At 37.1% G+C, this 15815-nt stretch overlaps 1 protein-coding gene across 1 annotated transcript in view; it reads right to left on the minus strand.

The window, feature by feature from the left end:
* Positions 1-15815, minus strand: part of LOC126176627 (probable chitinase 10) — a gene marked incomplete at its 3' end in the record, with an annotated part of 192366 nt that overhangs the window by 139930 nt on the left and 36621 nt on the right. The window contains exons 8-13 of the mRNA XM_049923786.1: positions 11221-11502; positions 8546-8770; positions 4035-4217; positions 2700-2995; positions 1590-1817; positions 1184-1382 (exon numbers count right to left, since the gene is read on the minus strand). Coding sequence (XP_049779743.1) covers positions 1184-1382; positions 1590-1817; positions 2700-2995; positions 4035-4217; positions 8546-8770; positions 11221-11502 — 1413 coding nt within the window. The remainder of the gene's footprint in view (positions 1-1183; positions 1383-1589; positions 1818-2699; positions 2996-4034; positions 4218-8545; positions 8771-11220; positions 11503-15815) is intronic.

The raw sequence follows: 15815 nt of genomic DNA on the forward strand, positions 1-15815 counted from the left end.
GAATGATTTCATATTGAACCAGCAAAAGGACTTTATGTTATTGCAGGCAGTACACAAAGAAATATATGTGTCTAAAGAACTGAAAAGAATGTATCCTCTTCGGTGTACCTGCTGCTCCACCAGTAATGAACCAAATATATTAATTAGAGTATGGTCACATTGTTTCTGACATTATAGTAACATTGGATATGTAACATTGTTTTGAGAAGCAAACTGTGAAAAAGTGTTCCAGTAGTTACATTGTTAACAATAACCAGGATATTATTTCTAAAACAAACACAGTCAGGACCAGAGAACAAAGAAACAGCAAGAGTGACAACATATTCAGTTACATAAACAACTACATCGTCAGATACAACAGTAAAAATATCCACAAGGACGCAACCTGCTAGAACAAGACAACCATCATCAAGAAGTGAGGATTTTTGTTATATATAAGAGTAACTAAAATGTTTTAGCAACAGTATCTTCATTATTAGTGCATGTTAGGAAAAACAAGGAGAGGGAGTGGGATGACAATGTTACAAATGAAATTGGAGTAGACAAGCTGAATGAGAGAAATGAGGAGAACAAGTTAAAATGGTTTGGAAACATAAAGAGAATGGAAGATAGAAGAATACCAACATGAAAGATGGACGTGATGTTTGAGGGAAAGAGAGGGCATAGAACAAGATGGATTGACTTAATAAAGATGAGTGCAAGAAGAAGGAATCTGGACTGGAACAAAACAGTTACAGAAGAAGTGCTGTGGAAAGTCAGAGTAAAGTGGAAAACCATCATAAATGTCCCAACCAGGCTCTCCTGATTGTTGGAGAGGTTAAGTGATGACTCCTACAGTGAGATACTTGAGTTTTGTGCAAACAGTTCACAGATTGCTTCTTTCTTTTCACCTCTTTCTGAAAATGAAGAGCAATAATGAGTGCATGATGATGATTTAAAAGATGCCACCACTAAAAAGTGAATCACCATGTAGCTGCATGGCATTAGCAAGAATTACTTAAACTGTTACTAAAATGAGACAAGTGCCTCAACGATCAAGATAACTATGTGGAGAAGTAAAATGTATGTCTTTCCGTATTGTTAATAAATATATTTGCATGACAAAATGTTGTGTTCTTTTTTTTTAATTTCTGGATGATGTTTGTACACATCACTTATGAAGTGAGTTAATGTTGACACTGACCTCGATCACATATTTCATAATATGCTAGCATTCCTGGCTGCATGGTGAACTCTCCTGCAAGTCCTGGTCCTGCGGCAGGTGCACCTATATCATGGTTACTTGGGTTTTCGAGTGTATAGCTCTGGCCATAAAATGGAATGCCAACCAGCAGTTTGTCACGAGGTGCTCCTTTGTTCACAAGGTATTCCATTGTGTCATTCTGTTGAAATTAAATAGATAGAGTACAATTATTTAAAATTTATTCATGATACATACTACAAGTCAAATTGTTCAATTGTATTTTAAAGCATGTAAATTATTATTTCTGATTATATAGTTATGTTTAAGTTATATGAAAATTTATGTTATTTTGTGTATGACAGTAAGTTCGTTAAAAATTGATACTTGTGAAAATAGTAATACTAACTGTATTGTACATGGGGAAAATATCACCACTGCGATGGTATAGTGGGCTGACATGGCCTGTACTCTTCTCCCAGCTGCCATGGTAATCGTAGGTCATGACAGACATGAAATCTGTGTTGCGACCTAGTTCAGCTAAGTCGTAAGCTTCATCTATCACTTCATGATAACCAGAAATAGAAATTGCCAGTGCAAGTGGCGGATTTTGTTTCTTGAATGCTTGGCGCAGTTCCTGAAACATTCAGTCTTATCAGGAAACAAAATTCGTAATACTTAACCTACAATTAAAACTTAGAGGTATTTTTACTCGCTATTTTATTTCAATTTAAGTAAGTTACCAGAGATTTGGAAACAAGAGAACATCAGTTGATGAAATAACCCAATAATAATGACTAACAGCTTGGAATATGCAGCTACAAAAATATTTTTGAAGAATGCAAGTTTAATGGAACACTACAACAAATGGAATGAGAAAGAAGATTTAGAATTTGTAAAGAGAAATATGTAAAATTTGACAGTTTTTTCATATTTTGCTTTTCACATTTCTTTTAGGACTGTTATGTTGTAACCGGACTTAAAAGTTGAACACATGAAAGAAAAATACTGGTTTAAATGCAACAAAAGTAAAGCATCACTAATTTTACAGGTACGAGTGACAGCTGCTATCATTTTGTTCACATTTTGGACTAACCAGTTATTTCCAAAGCTGAGAGGCAGCCAAAATAAAGTCATTAGACCTTCTAGATTTCAAAAGGTAAAAGAACTCAAATGTATTCTTTATATTTTACTTGTCAGCCATTTTTTCAAATCAACTGATAATCTCTTATGCTTCAAAAGATTTGTATCCAATCTTCTGGTTTTCATTTACCACCAGGAAAGTCACATAACAGTAATCTAGGGAAACAGTGGTATAAACAGGAATTTTCATAAAAGATTGGTTGTAAGCTAGTGTAACAGCGAAATTTTAGCCTATATAAATGCTAATAACTTTCTAATTGTAGGAAACAAGTGGTAAAATAACTGAAAATCTTTAAAACATTATCTCACTCCAGCACATAATATGACACAATGTTTTAAGTAAATATTAGCATGGATGTTATGATATATTACATACTTGTACAAGTTTTGTGAAATTTGGTTTATCTGAAGTAGGCCCACGCCCACAGTTGGACTGCCAACAGCGAGGGTAATCCCAGTCAAGATGAAGACCACCAAACTGATGTCTCTGTAGGAATTCCACTGCCTTAGACACAAAACGTCGCCGTGCTGATCCTTCACTCACTAGTCTGCTGTACTTGTCCCCAGCAGAATCTGTCCATCCTCCAAGGCCTATCATCACTGTCACATCAGATGCATGCTGTTGGTGGTGACCTGACTTCTTTGGTAATTCAGTTAACCTCTCATAGAAATCTACAATGGAATAATGCAGAGACATTTTTATAGAAACAAAAACAACTTCGTAAAACATGATAAATACATTCTGTTCTAACCTAAGACATTTATGGCTCATTATTCCAGTCTTTGCAGAACAATAATCTGAAAAAAAGTACATATATTTACTGTAAGCAGAGAAACAAATGTAGTGACATGCACATAAAAATATTAAACCAAGTAATCTTACACAGATAACAAATTTCATACCTCTGCTCTGTCATAAGACACATATACACACAAACAATTTACTCTGTGTGATGCACACAGTGGTTACTACATTAATGGCAAGATATGACTGATTGAGAAAGCAGTTGTATTAATTTCAGCAGTACTAAAAATCATTAACTATACACCGAATAAAAGTATGATGAACTGTTAATTAATTCACACAATGAGTTCCAAAGAGCTCACCATGAAGGAAAATCTTTAGTGATGTGGAGTGTGTCACGTAGTCAAATATAAGGAAAAAAAACTGTTCTAAAAAATGCACATATGCTACACTAAAAACTAAATACCACATCAATTAAACATGGATGTGTTAGTATAACACCATTATTATTATTATTATTATTATTATTATTATTATTATTAATTTTAAATACATTGCAGACAAAAAAGAAGGTGCAAATAGGACCTTGAAAATCAACAGAGGTCTGAATGCTCACAACATTCAGTATCAGCAGCTTTTTGATTTAAATTCTTTCAGTTTGAAATTATATATGAAATTTGAATATGAAGAAAGCCAAACATGTGGTATCACGCTAAGTAACCTCTGTCAAGCACTTCACAGTGGTTTGCAGAGTATGTATGTAGAGCTATCTACAGTAATTAGGTAACACTCTCAGACATTTATTGTGGAAATCCTTGATGGGACAAAGCTGCTGCACTGGCTAAAACATTTAACAGTTCTCATATCTTTATGTATCCACATTATATGTTCTCTAACCTATATCAAATATTACAATGACAAAATTTAATCCTACATAATTAAATTTAAGAACACTTTTATACTCACTGTTTTCCTTGTCTGCACGCTCATCAAAGTATTTCATGGTGAGTGTGTTAGGATCCAGTGATGCATAAGCATATACAATATGGGTACACAGAGTGGGATCAATGTGCTCTGGCACAAATTTTCCTCCTTCTTTGCGATACCATGCCCAGCTGGCATAATAACACACCACTTTGTAATGATCCTCTGCAATAAAAAATGCATAAATATATTACTTCAAGGTTTGATGCTGACATTTTAATTTTTTACAGAGATAGCAATGGAGATCAGCTGAACAAAATGGACAGTGTCTTGAAAAGAGGTTATAAGATGTGCATCAACAAGTCACTGCTTTCTAAGGGCATGTCTACCAGTCCAGACTGTGTACCAATTAGGTTTCTTTCAGAGTATGCTGACACAAAAGCTCAACACTTAGCAATCACACACAACCACTAACTCAATGGAAGATCCATACCAAAGACTGAGAAGTTGCACAAATCACATTAGTACTCAAGAACAGAAATACGAGTAATTGATGAACTACAGACCAATATCACTGACATATGTGTAGTTGGATTTTGAAACAGACGTTGTGTTCAACCATTATGAATTACCGCAAAGAAAATGGACTACTGACACACAGTCATCATGGACTCAAAAAACACCATTCTTGTGAAATACAAGTTGCTCTTTATTTGCATGAAGTAATGAGAGCTATGGCAAGGGATCTCAAATATATTCCATATTTCTAGATTCCAGAAAGCTTTTGACACTTTCCCTCACAAGAGACTTCTAATCAAATCTTGTAACAGTGGAGTATCACCTCACTTGTGTGGATTCCCTATGAGATAGGTCACAGTGCATAATAATCAACAGAAAGTCATCAAATAAAACAAAAGTGATAGCTTGTGTTCCCCAAGGAAGTGTTATAGGCCCTCTGCTGTTCTTAATCTACATAAACAATTTAGAAGACATTCTGAGCAGCCATCTTATATTGTTTGCAGATGGCACTGTGACTTACCATCATTAGACGATCACAATCAACTGCAAGATGACTTAGACACAATATCTGTAAGGCGCAAAATGTAGTAGTTGATTGCAAATAAGAAAAAGTGTTAGATCATCCACATGACTATTAAAAGAAACCAGTTAAATTTCATTTACACAATAAACCACACAAATCTAAAGGCTGTCTATTCAGCTAAACACCTAGGAACTACAATAATGAACAACTGAAATTGGAATGACCACACAGATAATATGGCAGAGAAGGCAAACCAAAGACGGTGTTTTATTGGCAGGACACTTAGAAAACACAACAGGTCCACAAAAGAGACTACCTACATTATGCTTGTCAGTCATCTGCTAGAGTAATGCTATGCAGTACGAGATCTTTACCACATAAGATTGTCTGAGGACATCAAATAATTTGAAAGAAGGGCAGTTAGTTTTGTATTATTGTGAAATAGTGGAAAGAGTGTCATGGAGATGATAAGCCAATTGGGGCAACAATTATTAAAACAAAGGCATTTTTCATAGCAGTGAGATCTTTTCATGAAATTTCAATCACAAACTTCCTGTTCTGAAGGTAAAAGTATTTTATTGATGCCAGCCTACATAAGAAGAAATGATCATACTAAAGTAAGAGAAATCAGAACTAGTGCAGAAAAGTTTACATTTCCATTTTTTCCCGCATGCTGTTTGAGAGTGGAATGGTAGAAGTAATGTAAAGGTGATTTAATGAACCCTCTGCCAAGAACTTAAGTGTGAATTGCAGAGTGCTGCATAGATGTAGATGTAGAATGTATATTACATACAGAGAAATTTTCAAATGAAAAGAAGTCTCATGATGCTGGTAAGCAACACATCTCAAATAGTCTCCCACATGCAGCTGGAATTACTGAGTAACATTTCACACCATAAGCAAAATATAAACTTTATATCTATCTGAGAGATAGTATTGTGCATGTTCTTATTATGGGAAACATATTTTCATGTGATAGCTGGGTATCAGTTTAGGACAAAATTTAATTACACTGTTTTAAGAGCAGTTTCTGAAACAGTGCCTGAGTCAGTTTCAAAAAATTAAGTGTGTGTTACATAAAAGGGACAGAGAGGCCACCTGTGCTGATAAGAAACATTCAAATATAAGAGATTAACATCTATCTCTGTACCAGTTGCAAATGACGCATTACAAAGGTAACAGTTAAAAAAAGTGTTTGTTGTACAGTTTCACAAGTTTGGTCTTGGAAGAAATCAAAGCATATAGAAACTGAAACAAACATCACTCAGATGAAGAGATCTGTTATCAAAGGTAGACACAAAATTCAAAAGCAAATTTCTTGGAAGCCTTGTGCTGTCCAGGAGTATGTAACAAAGAGTTCCAAAATCAAAGCTTTGAGCATTTTCATGTACACTTATAGTCATGTGGTTGGTCCCATACTTTTCAGTGAGGATGAAACCACAGTACATAATTTATACCCAGATCAGAATGAAAAAGTGATTGAAGTGCAGCTGTTTGTAGAGCTGTTACCACAGTAACAATCCATCAGAGAATGCACTCGGCTATGCCTCGTTCCATTCATTGTTGACAAATCTCTCTGCTACTGCTTTGTTTCTGGGTGTAGTGACTTTATTTTGCATTAGAGAAGGTGGAAACAGGGTTCTTACACTTCTACTATACCACTGACACTTCAACACCATCAAAATGAATTGGGGGGCAGATTAAACATTACATTTCAACAAAAGCTTCACTGTGGCAGAAATTAAAATACTGTTAGAGGAATCAGTGGCACAAATAATGCCAGGAAGGTGGAGTTATGTTGTATGACACACAGAAATGGCTCTTAAAGAAGCATGGAAAAGTTAGAGAGTAATATTGAAAATGTTATTATATCCTTAGGGAATTCCAATGACTTGTGGTGGTTCCAAACTAAGTGGCATTTACCCTTTGCCTTAATTTATCTTCATCTTTGTGTTTGTGTTTCATATTTTACACTGAATGGTATGAGCTGCATTTGCACAATAAATCTCATCTCATTATTAAGGAATACTCTTCTGCACAAATATGACACTCTGCATGCACACTTCAGTGATTGGTAAGAACTCAGGCAATTTATATTATTTTAATGTTGTTAGTTACTGTATTTACATGAACAATTCAGATCCATTTTAATGCAGCTTTCATACTGAATATGACAAGTGAATGTGATTCATTCTGATTATTGTAAAAGACAGTGCAATTCCTGTTGCTTTTGTTGAGATATACAAATAACAGTAACACAGTATCATTTTATGCATGGGACTGCTTTTGTTAAGTCACAAGGATATTATGATCCTGTAAATTGAATTCAGTACTGCACGTTAAAAGGTGACGTCAGAAGGCAGTCCAATTAGGAAAAACATAGGCTGTTGCTGCTGCAGCCATACTGCGGCTCATGCACTGGAAAACTGACAACATTGCTCCCTTCCACCCTCAACTGCCAATCATTTTGTTATTCTGATCCGAGTATACTTGATATGCTTCAATTATGTGCTATCTCCCAACTAAAAGAGATTACACAAAGTGCTGCAGGAATTAACACATTGAACTTATATTCAGAGGTTGTGATCTTCAACTCACTATCTGGCAAAATGGTTTAAGTTTCCTGCAGTCCTTCTAAATTAATATAGATATATACTGGAATAGTTCATTTGAAAAAAGCGCAGTCACATTCATTCCCCATATTTGTCCTATCAAACTTTGTGCTCCATCTGAAAGCATTGCAATTACCAGCAGATAAGTAACTGCCAAGCTCCCCCCCCCCCCCCCCCCCCTTTTCTCCTCCTTCCTGGTCCTCAGACATCAGCCTTATTTATTTGGATTTACATCAAGGACATTGGTTTTTAAAATGGACTGATATTTTACAGTTGATTTTCACTGACATTTTATGTATGAACTGTAGTTTTCTGTATCAATAAAATTCAATATTTTTTTCTGCATGAAAGTTAATTAATACTGCTTCTTCAGGGAAATACTAGTGCTAATATACATAGATTTGTTAATACATCATCATTATTATCAATAAAAATATTGTGACTAGTTTGCCACTCAGTGAGTATATTTTCTTTGCATATATTATAAATATTTTCTGTAATGTTCATAACATGTAAGTAAGCTTTCACGGCCGGTATCTTCATTAATTAAAACTTCCAGGCTGAATTGCCGTGGTCCATATATAAAACTTCTTCTCCTTTCTGACATTTTGCTGCAGTAGGCAACGAAACGTCAGGAAGGAGAAGAAGTTTTATATATGGACCACGGCAATTCAGCCCGGAAGTTTTAATTAATGATTTTCTGTAATTCTTTGCTTTGGGAACTTGACATTATTCACATGAATAAACAAACTGACTCTCTGGCTCCTATTTGTAGATGATAAAAGATAAGTGCATGATAACTCTCTATTCAGAAGACATGTAGTGCAAAACACACATGTACACTTGCATAGGATGAGTAAAAAATCAGGATAGAGCTATTTATGTAAGTTGAAAGTTACCTCCAACCAGATTTCTTGTTTGACTGCTTGGAATGTTGTCCTGAGAAGCCTTTGGCATGCAACTGCCATATTCACAAATGCCCTTTTGTACATTGAAATACTGACCAAGCATGCACGAATAGTGCTGTGCCACGCCTTTGTGACACATGTAATACTTATTACAGTCTTTTGGATCTTCCATAAGTCCTTCCTCATTGCAGGCTACCTCTGACTGCTTCTCTTGTTCTAGAAGACACAAAGTACATGTGGAATTATTGAAGTGAATTAAATATGAGTATAGGAATACATCAGTAAGAGAAAGTGATAAGAAGAAATGATAATTTTGTTTTCATGCAAGTGGAATTGGTGCCAATGTATCACCAAACAATCAACATTATGGCTCTCCTGCATTGTCACTGAAACATTCTACACAGTCCTGAGAAAACACTCGTGTAACTCTAATGGACTATATAAACAGAATAAGGATTTCAGCCCTGATTTGTAACTTAAGATGATAACGTTAAGAGAAATTATGGTATTATCTCTAGGTCAGCACCTACTACCATAATTTAATTTGATGTGCATCCCTGAATGATTACTAAACCTGTTGCAGCAGTTCCCAAACAGTACTCACAATGCTGACTCAACCCACAAATACATAAACATCCCCACATGCAGTTGAAGCACTGTAATAGAGCAGAATAGCAACATGATGTTAAGTCATCTAACATTCCTCACTCTGGCACATGAAAGTAAGTATATGTGACTTCCATTCATCTTAGAATTCTGACTGCTGCCAAAATAAATATTGTAGATTCATAGTAACAAAATACAGCATGTAAGTACTTCTTTTTCATCAAATATTTGAGCAGAGGTAAAACAAGGCTCTCTATAAATTACACAATGAATTTTTGTCTGAATTTTCATAGCCAAATTAAGAGTGGGAAATGGACAAATAGGTCACCAAATTGACCAGTATGAGGTCCAGTTGTGCAAAAAAACATTTAATTGCTTAAAATAATCAAGGTAATAAATACAACGTATTTCATTCTTTCTGAATAAAATCAGAAAATAAAAGAAAAATAAAAGGGACATTCAAATTTTTTGAGAGTTGTCTAAAAGTAGGAAATAAAATAGATTAGAGGAACATTAAATGCACATTTGAACGATGCTCAAAATTACGTACAGTAAATGAGGTGTCAATTGACGATTTAAAGTTTAACATTTAACTCTGACTTTTAAAAAGCACTGGAGGATGTCTGTTTGGTGGTCTTCCTAATCTACCAAACAGGTATGCCATAGTACTCTTTAAAATTCTAAGGTTCTAAGTTAAACACTGAACTTAAAATTCTCAATTGGCACGTCATCTGCTATACATGATATTCAGCACTGTTCAAAGGTGTATAAAATGTTTCTTTACACTTTTTTATTTCTTACTTTTACACAAATCATTTCCCAAGCACATTAAACTGTTTTCAGCTACACTTTTTAATAAAGTTCATGCTATTAAATAAGGCACAGTTAACAAAAACATGACAGATGGGAAAAAAAGTAAGTAAACTGTTTATTATTGCAAAAGTAATCATCACAACTGTTAAAACATTTATCCCATTGTGAGACAAGATGGTCAACAGCTTTATGCGAAAATATTTGCTGTTGCCTATGGAACCATGATGATGCCCAGGCTCGCACCTCAGCAGCTACAAATGTCTTTCTTTAGGTCTCCAAAAATATGGAAACCGCATGGGGAGAGATCAGTGGTGTATGGAGGAAGTGTAAGGGCTTCTCAGCAAAACTTTTGCAGTGTACTGAAACAATCTTGCCAACATGTGGGTAGGCATTATCTTGCAACAAAATGATGCTGTCTGTCAACATTGCTTAGCAATGAATTTGATGGTACACTTCAATTTTCGCAGTGTGTCCACATACTGCTGTGCATTAATTGTAGTGCCGTGTTCCAGAAATTTTGTGAGCAACAGGCTGACAAGCAGCATCACTCTGTTGCAGGATAATGCCCACCTACATTGTTGCCAAGGTTGTTTTGATTATGCTGCAGAAGTTCACTGGTAAGCCCTCACACATCCTCCATACAGTCCCAATCTTTCCATATTTTTGGAGCCCTGAAGAAATACATTTGTAGCCATCAATTTGATTCCAATGAAATGGTGCACATCTACATACAACCATGGTTCCATAGACAACCACAAACATTTTCCCTTGAAGGCATTGAATGTCTTGTTTTGACTGGACTGCCCCTTACACCTCTGCATTAAAATATTTGTTAAGAAAATAAACTTTTATTTAGACAGACGGGTAAGGCTGCATAGTGCTTACCTTCATGAGAGACAACTTCCATTATTGCCAACAGAAACACACACAAAAAATCAGTGCCATAAAGATTTTTTTTCTTCAGCAAGGGGAGACTGGATGGGGGAGAGGGATGGAGGAGAGGACAGGTGTCTTAAAATTCAAACTTAGAGGGATCCACCTTGTATGAGGAGAAAGGAATGCAAATATCTTCCAGAAGCTAGTAGTATCATTATATCTTGTATGTATTTCTGTCATCAGCACTGGGAATTGAGCCTCTTGAAGGTAAGTACCAGAAAGGCCATGTGTTTCTTTGTAAATTTAGGAATTTTCTGAATTGACTTTTCCATTAAGTACAATGTAACATACAAAGTCTGTGAGGTTCTTACCTATACGCTGTGAAGAATTATCCATGGGGCAGTTAGCTATCTGTGGCCAATCACATAGTTGAGTGCGCGAGTCGTAATGTAAGCCTTCTGGGCAGATGTAAGTATGCTTCATGCCCCATTCACAACGGTGATATATTTGGCAACTGGCCGAGTCTCGCACATAACCACGGCCTGAACAGTTGTACTGGCTACTGTCAACACTCACGGGGACTCCAGCAATAGGTGGTGTGACAAGCGTGGGTTCCTGCGACGTCTGCTGTTGATCACTCTGTGGTGTTGTCTCTGTCATCAGAAATGGTTTGTGATAAAATGAATACAAAACTGAGGAATTCTGACTACAATGCAAATTGTGTGAGGGATGTCCAGAAAGTAAGTACCACTTTGGAAATAACTTATAAAAACATTTTTTCAAACCAAAATTTATTTTTGGAGGAAAAAGCTTATCTTAAACTATTGTCCTACATAGTCGCCACCATTGTTCAGAAAGCTGTAACAGCAGGAAACCAGCTTTTCCATAGCCTCTTCATAGAAAGATGTCACCAGTGAAGACAGCCACCACTGAACACTGTTTTTTGTATCATTATTACTGTCAAAGCACCTTCCTCCAAAATCGCATATCAAGTTCAAGAACAGGTGATAGTCAGACATTGCAAAATTGGGGCTGTATGGCAAGGAATGCTCAGTCAGGGAATTGTGTTGCTTCATGACAACACATGTCCCCATTCTGCTGATGTCAGTCAAAACCTTCCTCAGCAATCTGGTTGGGAGCGGTTCAGTCACCCACCTTATAGCCCTGATCTTGCACATTTTGACTACAACTTGTTCTTGAACCTGAAGTGTGATTTTTGAGGAAGGAACTTTTGACAGTAGTGATGATACAAAAAAGGGTGTTCAGCAGTGACAGTCTTCACTGGCGTCATCTTTCTATGAAGAGGGCATAGAAAATGTGATTTCCCACAAAGTCAAAATGACATATGAACAATGGTGGCAACTATATAGAAAAATAGTGTAGGATATGCTCTTTCTTGTAAAAATAAAGTTTGATTTGGAAAAATGTTTTCATGAGTTTTTTCAAAATGGTACTTACTTGCCAGACATGCCTGGTAGTTTCCAACTGCTTAAAGACTGCTCTGATAAGACCATTACACAGAAAGGGAAATGAATACAAACCAGAAAGTTACAGTCCCATATCTCTCTTACTGTTCATATCAAAGATATTTGAATAGGCGTATACACAGAGACTCATTGTTTTTCTGATGAAATTTGAATTAATCAATATGAACCATTCTGTCTTCCAGAAAGATAAATGCACGATAGCTGCAGTCATAGATCTCATCAAGAATATGTTAATCATGTTACAAATGGTTCTGAGCATTATGGAACTTCAGCATCTGAGGTCGTCAGTCCCCTAGAACTTAGAACTACTTAAACCTAACTAACCTACGGACATCACACACATCCATGCCCAAGGCAGGATTCGAACCTGCAACCGTAGCGATCGTGCGGTTCCAGACTGAAATTTCTAGAACCGCTCAGCCACACCGGCCGGCTAATTCATTTCATGAAAGATGGATCTCACCAGAGCCACTTCCTCATCTCCTCAAACCTGGAACCTTCCACAGAAGAACCCCAAAAGTGCCCCACTTGTGACAGGATACTTTCCGGGACTGGATCAGATTCTGGATCAGATTCTGAATGTGGCTCTCCAGCAGGGATACGACTTCCTCAAATCCTGCCCTGAAATGAGATCCATCTTTCATGAAATCCTCCCCACTCCACCAAGAGTGTCTTTCCGCCGTCCACCTAACCTTCGTAACCTCTTAGTTCATCCCTATGAAATCCCCAAACCACCTTCCCTACCCTCTGGCTCCTACCCCTGTAACCGCCCCCGGTGTAAAACCTGTCCCATGCACCCTCCCACCACCACCTATTCCAGTCCTGTAACCCGGAAGGTGTACACGATCAAAGGCAGAGCCACGTGTGAAAGCACCCACGTGATTTACCAACTGACCTGCCTACACTGTGAAGCGTTCTATGTGGGAATGACCAGCAACAAACTGTCCATTCACATGAATGGACACAGGCAGACACTGTTTGTTGGTAATGAGGATCACCCTGTGGCTAAACATGCCTTGGTGCACGGCCAGCACATCTTGGCACAGTGTTACACCGTCTGGGTTATCTGGATACTTCCCACTAACACCAACCTGTCAGAACTCCGGAGATGGGAACTTGCCCTTCAGCATATCCTCTCTTCTCGCTATCCGCCAGGTCTCAACCTCCGCTAATTTCTAATTTCAATCTGCCGCCGCTCATACCTCACCTGTCTTTCAACATCATCTTTGCCTCTGTACTTCCGTCCCGACTGACATCTCTGCCCAAACTCTTTGTCTTTACAAATGTCTGCTTGTGTCTGTGTATATGCGGATGGATATGTGTGTGTGTGCACGAGTGTATACCTGTCCTTTTTTCCCCCTAAGGTAAGTCTTTCCGCTCCCGGGATTGGAGCGACTCCTTACCCTCTCCCTTAAAACCCATATCCTTTTGTCTTTCCTTCTCCTACCCTCTTTCCTGACGAGGCAACCGTTGGTTGTGAAAGCTAGAATTTTGTGTGTATGTTTGTGTTTGTTTGTGTGTCTATCGACCTGCCAGCACTTTTGTTTGGTAAGTCTCATCATCTTTCTTTTTAAATATATTTTTCCCACGTGAAATGTTTCCCTCTATTATATTCATATATATATATATATATATATATATATATATATATATATATATATATATATATATATATATATATATATATATATATATATATATATATATATATATATTGAGAAAGCTAGAATTTTGTGTGTATGCATGTAGGAAAAATATATCTAAAAGCAAAGATGATGAGACTTACCAAACAATATGTACTTGTACAAGTATATATAGCACAAATGATGGAAACAAAATTATGATTTAATGTGTAATAGGATTAGAATATTATTGTACAAAATATAATTGGCTAAATACTAGTTAGTGAACAATGTATACTACTCAGTGTGTGCAATAAAATTTGCCTAGGGTGCAATACATAAATAAATAACTAAAGTATGGGGAATGCAAGTACTCACTGCATAAAAACTGAATTGAGGAGAAAATAGGCATATATTAGTGCAGAAGCAATAATGGGTACAAAGAGGTGAGGAGAAAAGGGATGGAGAGAAAAGATGTGGAATGCACACATAGGCAACATGGGCAGGAGTTCTCATAGGTGCAAATTGTGGTACTGGCAGATTTAACACAAGCTGCCAGGAGAGTAAAAAGGGAGGGAAAGGAGGGTTAAACAAAGAGGAAAATATTTTATACTGTGAAAAAGGGCTCATGAATCACTTTAACTGCAATCATCACACAGCTTTCAATGTCAGCAGAATCATAAATCAGCTGTCCACCAATATAATTGGTGAATGCCAAGCAGTGTACAAGGGTAAGTTTGACCACTCAGAAGGATATGACTGATTTCAACAATTACTTCATGAGCAATGGCACTGGGATACCTTCCCATTTCCCAGTATCTCTGAAATTCACAGGTGGAAACTGGCCAACAAACAAAGTTTACTGTCTCATAACCCTTCTGACTTTATAGTTTTCACTGGTCATAGAGATTCATCTGGCTCTACCAGCTTTTAGCCCTCTGCTGCTGTTATTATTCATATCTATCTCTGTACATTACTTTCCTCTTCAGTCTCAGCCTGCAGTTATCACTATACTTCTTGGCCCGCTTGTCTCTTTCTGGGCCATAAAAGCTCTTTGACGTAGTTTTCAAAGCGGTTTCTGTCAATCCCATGCCCACTCCCTCGCTCCATTCCTGCCTTCCTATATGCGACATACCGTAACCTGGGATTCTACCTGGGAGAACCATTCCTCTTTGTGTATATCCTTACTTCATACTTGCTGTCCTTCCCCCCTATTGTAACCCCACCAGATATATCAATGGCTGATGCCATACTATAGATATGCCTCATTATACATACATCCAGCAGTGCCACTGTAAGCAGTGAACTGACAGCATCTCGAGCCATTAGGTCACATGGGCCCATCAGCTAGCCAATTTAAGGCCAAGCTGCCACAGCTCACACTTGCTTCTATTTAGAAGGTAATGTATTCCTCTCCCAAGCTGACTGAAGTACTGAAAATGGTTAGTCTTTGGACTTTTTGTGTTACAACTAGGTCTGCTTGGGACTAGCATACAGTTATGTTCCGCATACCCTTAGTGGTTTCTACCACTGTGATTTAAACTGTGTAAATTCCAATTGTTTTCATTTGCAGTCATGAGAAATTGACAGGATCAGTAGCTTGTGCAATCTGTGCATAATTTATTCTGTGTTGCAGTGTATTCAGCAACTGCTGGTAAATTACTATTGTGCTCTAAATTGGAGACTACAAACCCTCCTGCATCCTATGCCTCCACAGTCATGCTATAATACTAGAGGATGGGGACAATGGAAGAGGATAAAATATCACAGTTTAAAGGGCCAGTGTACAACTGCATGAATGTCTTTTCTGATAGGGAATGCAAGTTTTCTTAATTTTGTCTTTATGATGTAGTGAGA

This window comes from Schistocerca cancellata, chromosome 3, assembly GCF_023864275.1.
Source record: "Schistocerca cancellata isolate TAMUIC-IGC-003103 chromosome 3, iqSchCanc2.1, whole genome shotgun sequence".
In the NCBI taxonomy this organism is placed as follows: Eukaryota; Metazoa; Arthropoda; class Insecta; order Orthoptera; family Acrididae; genus Schistocerca; species Schistocerca cancellata.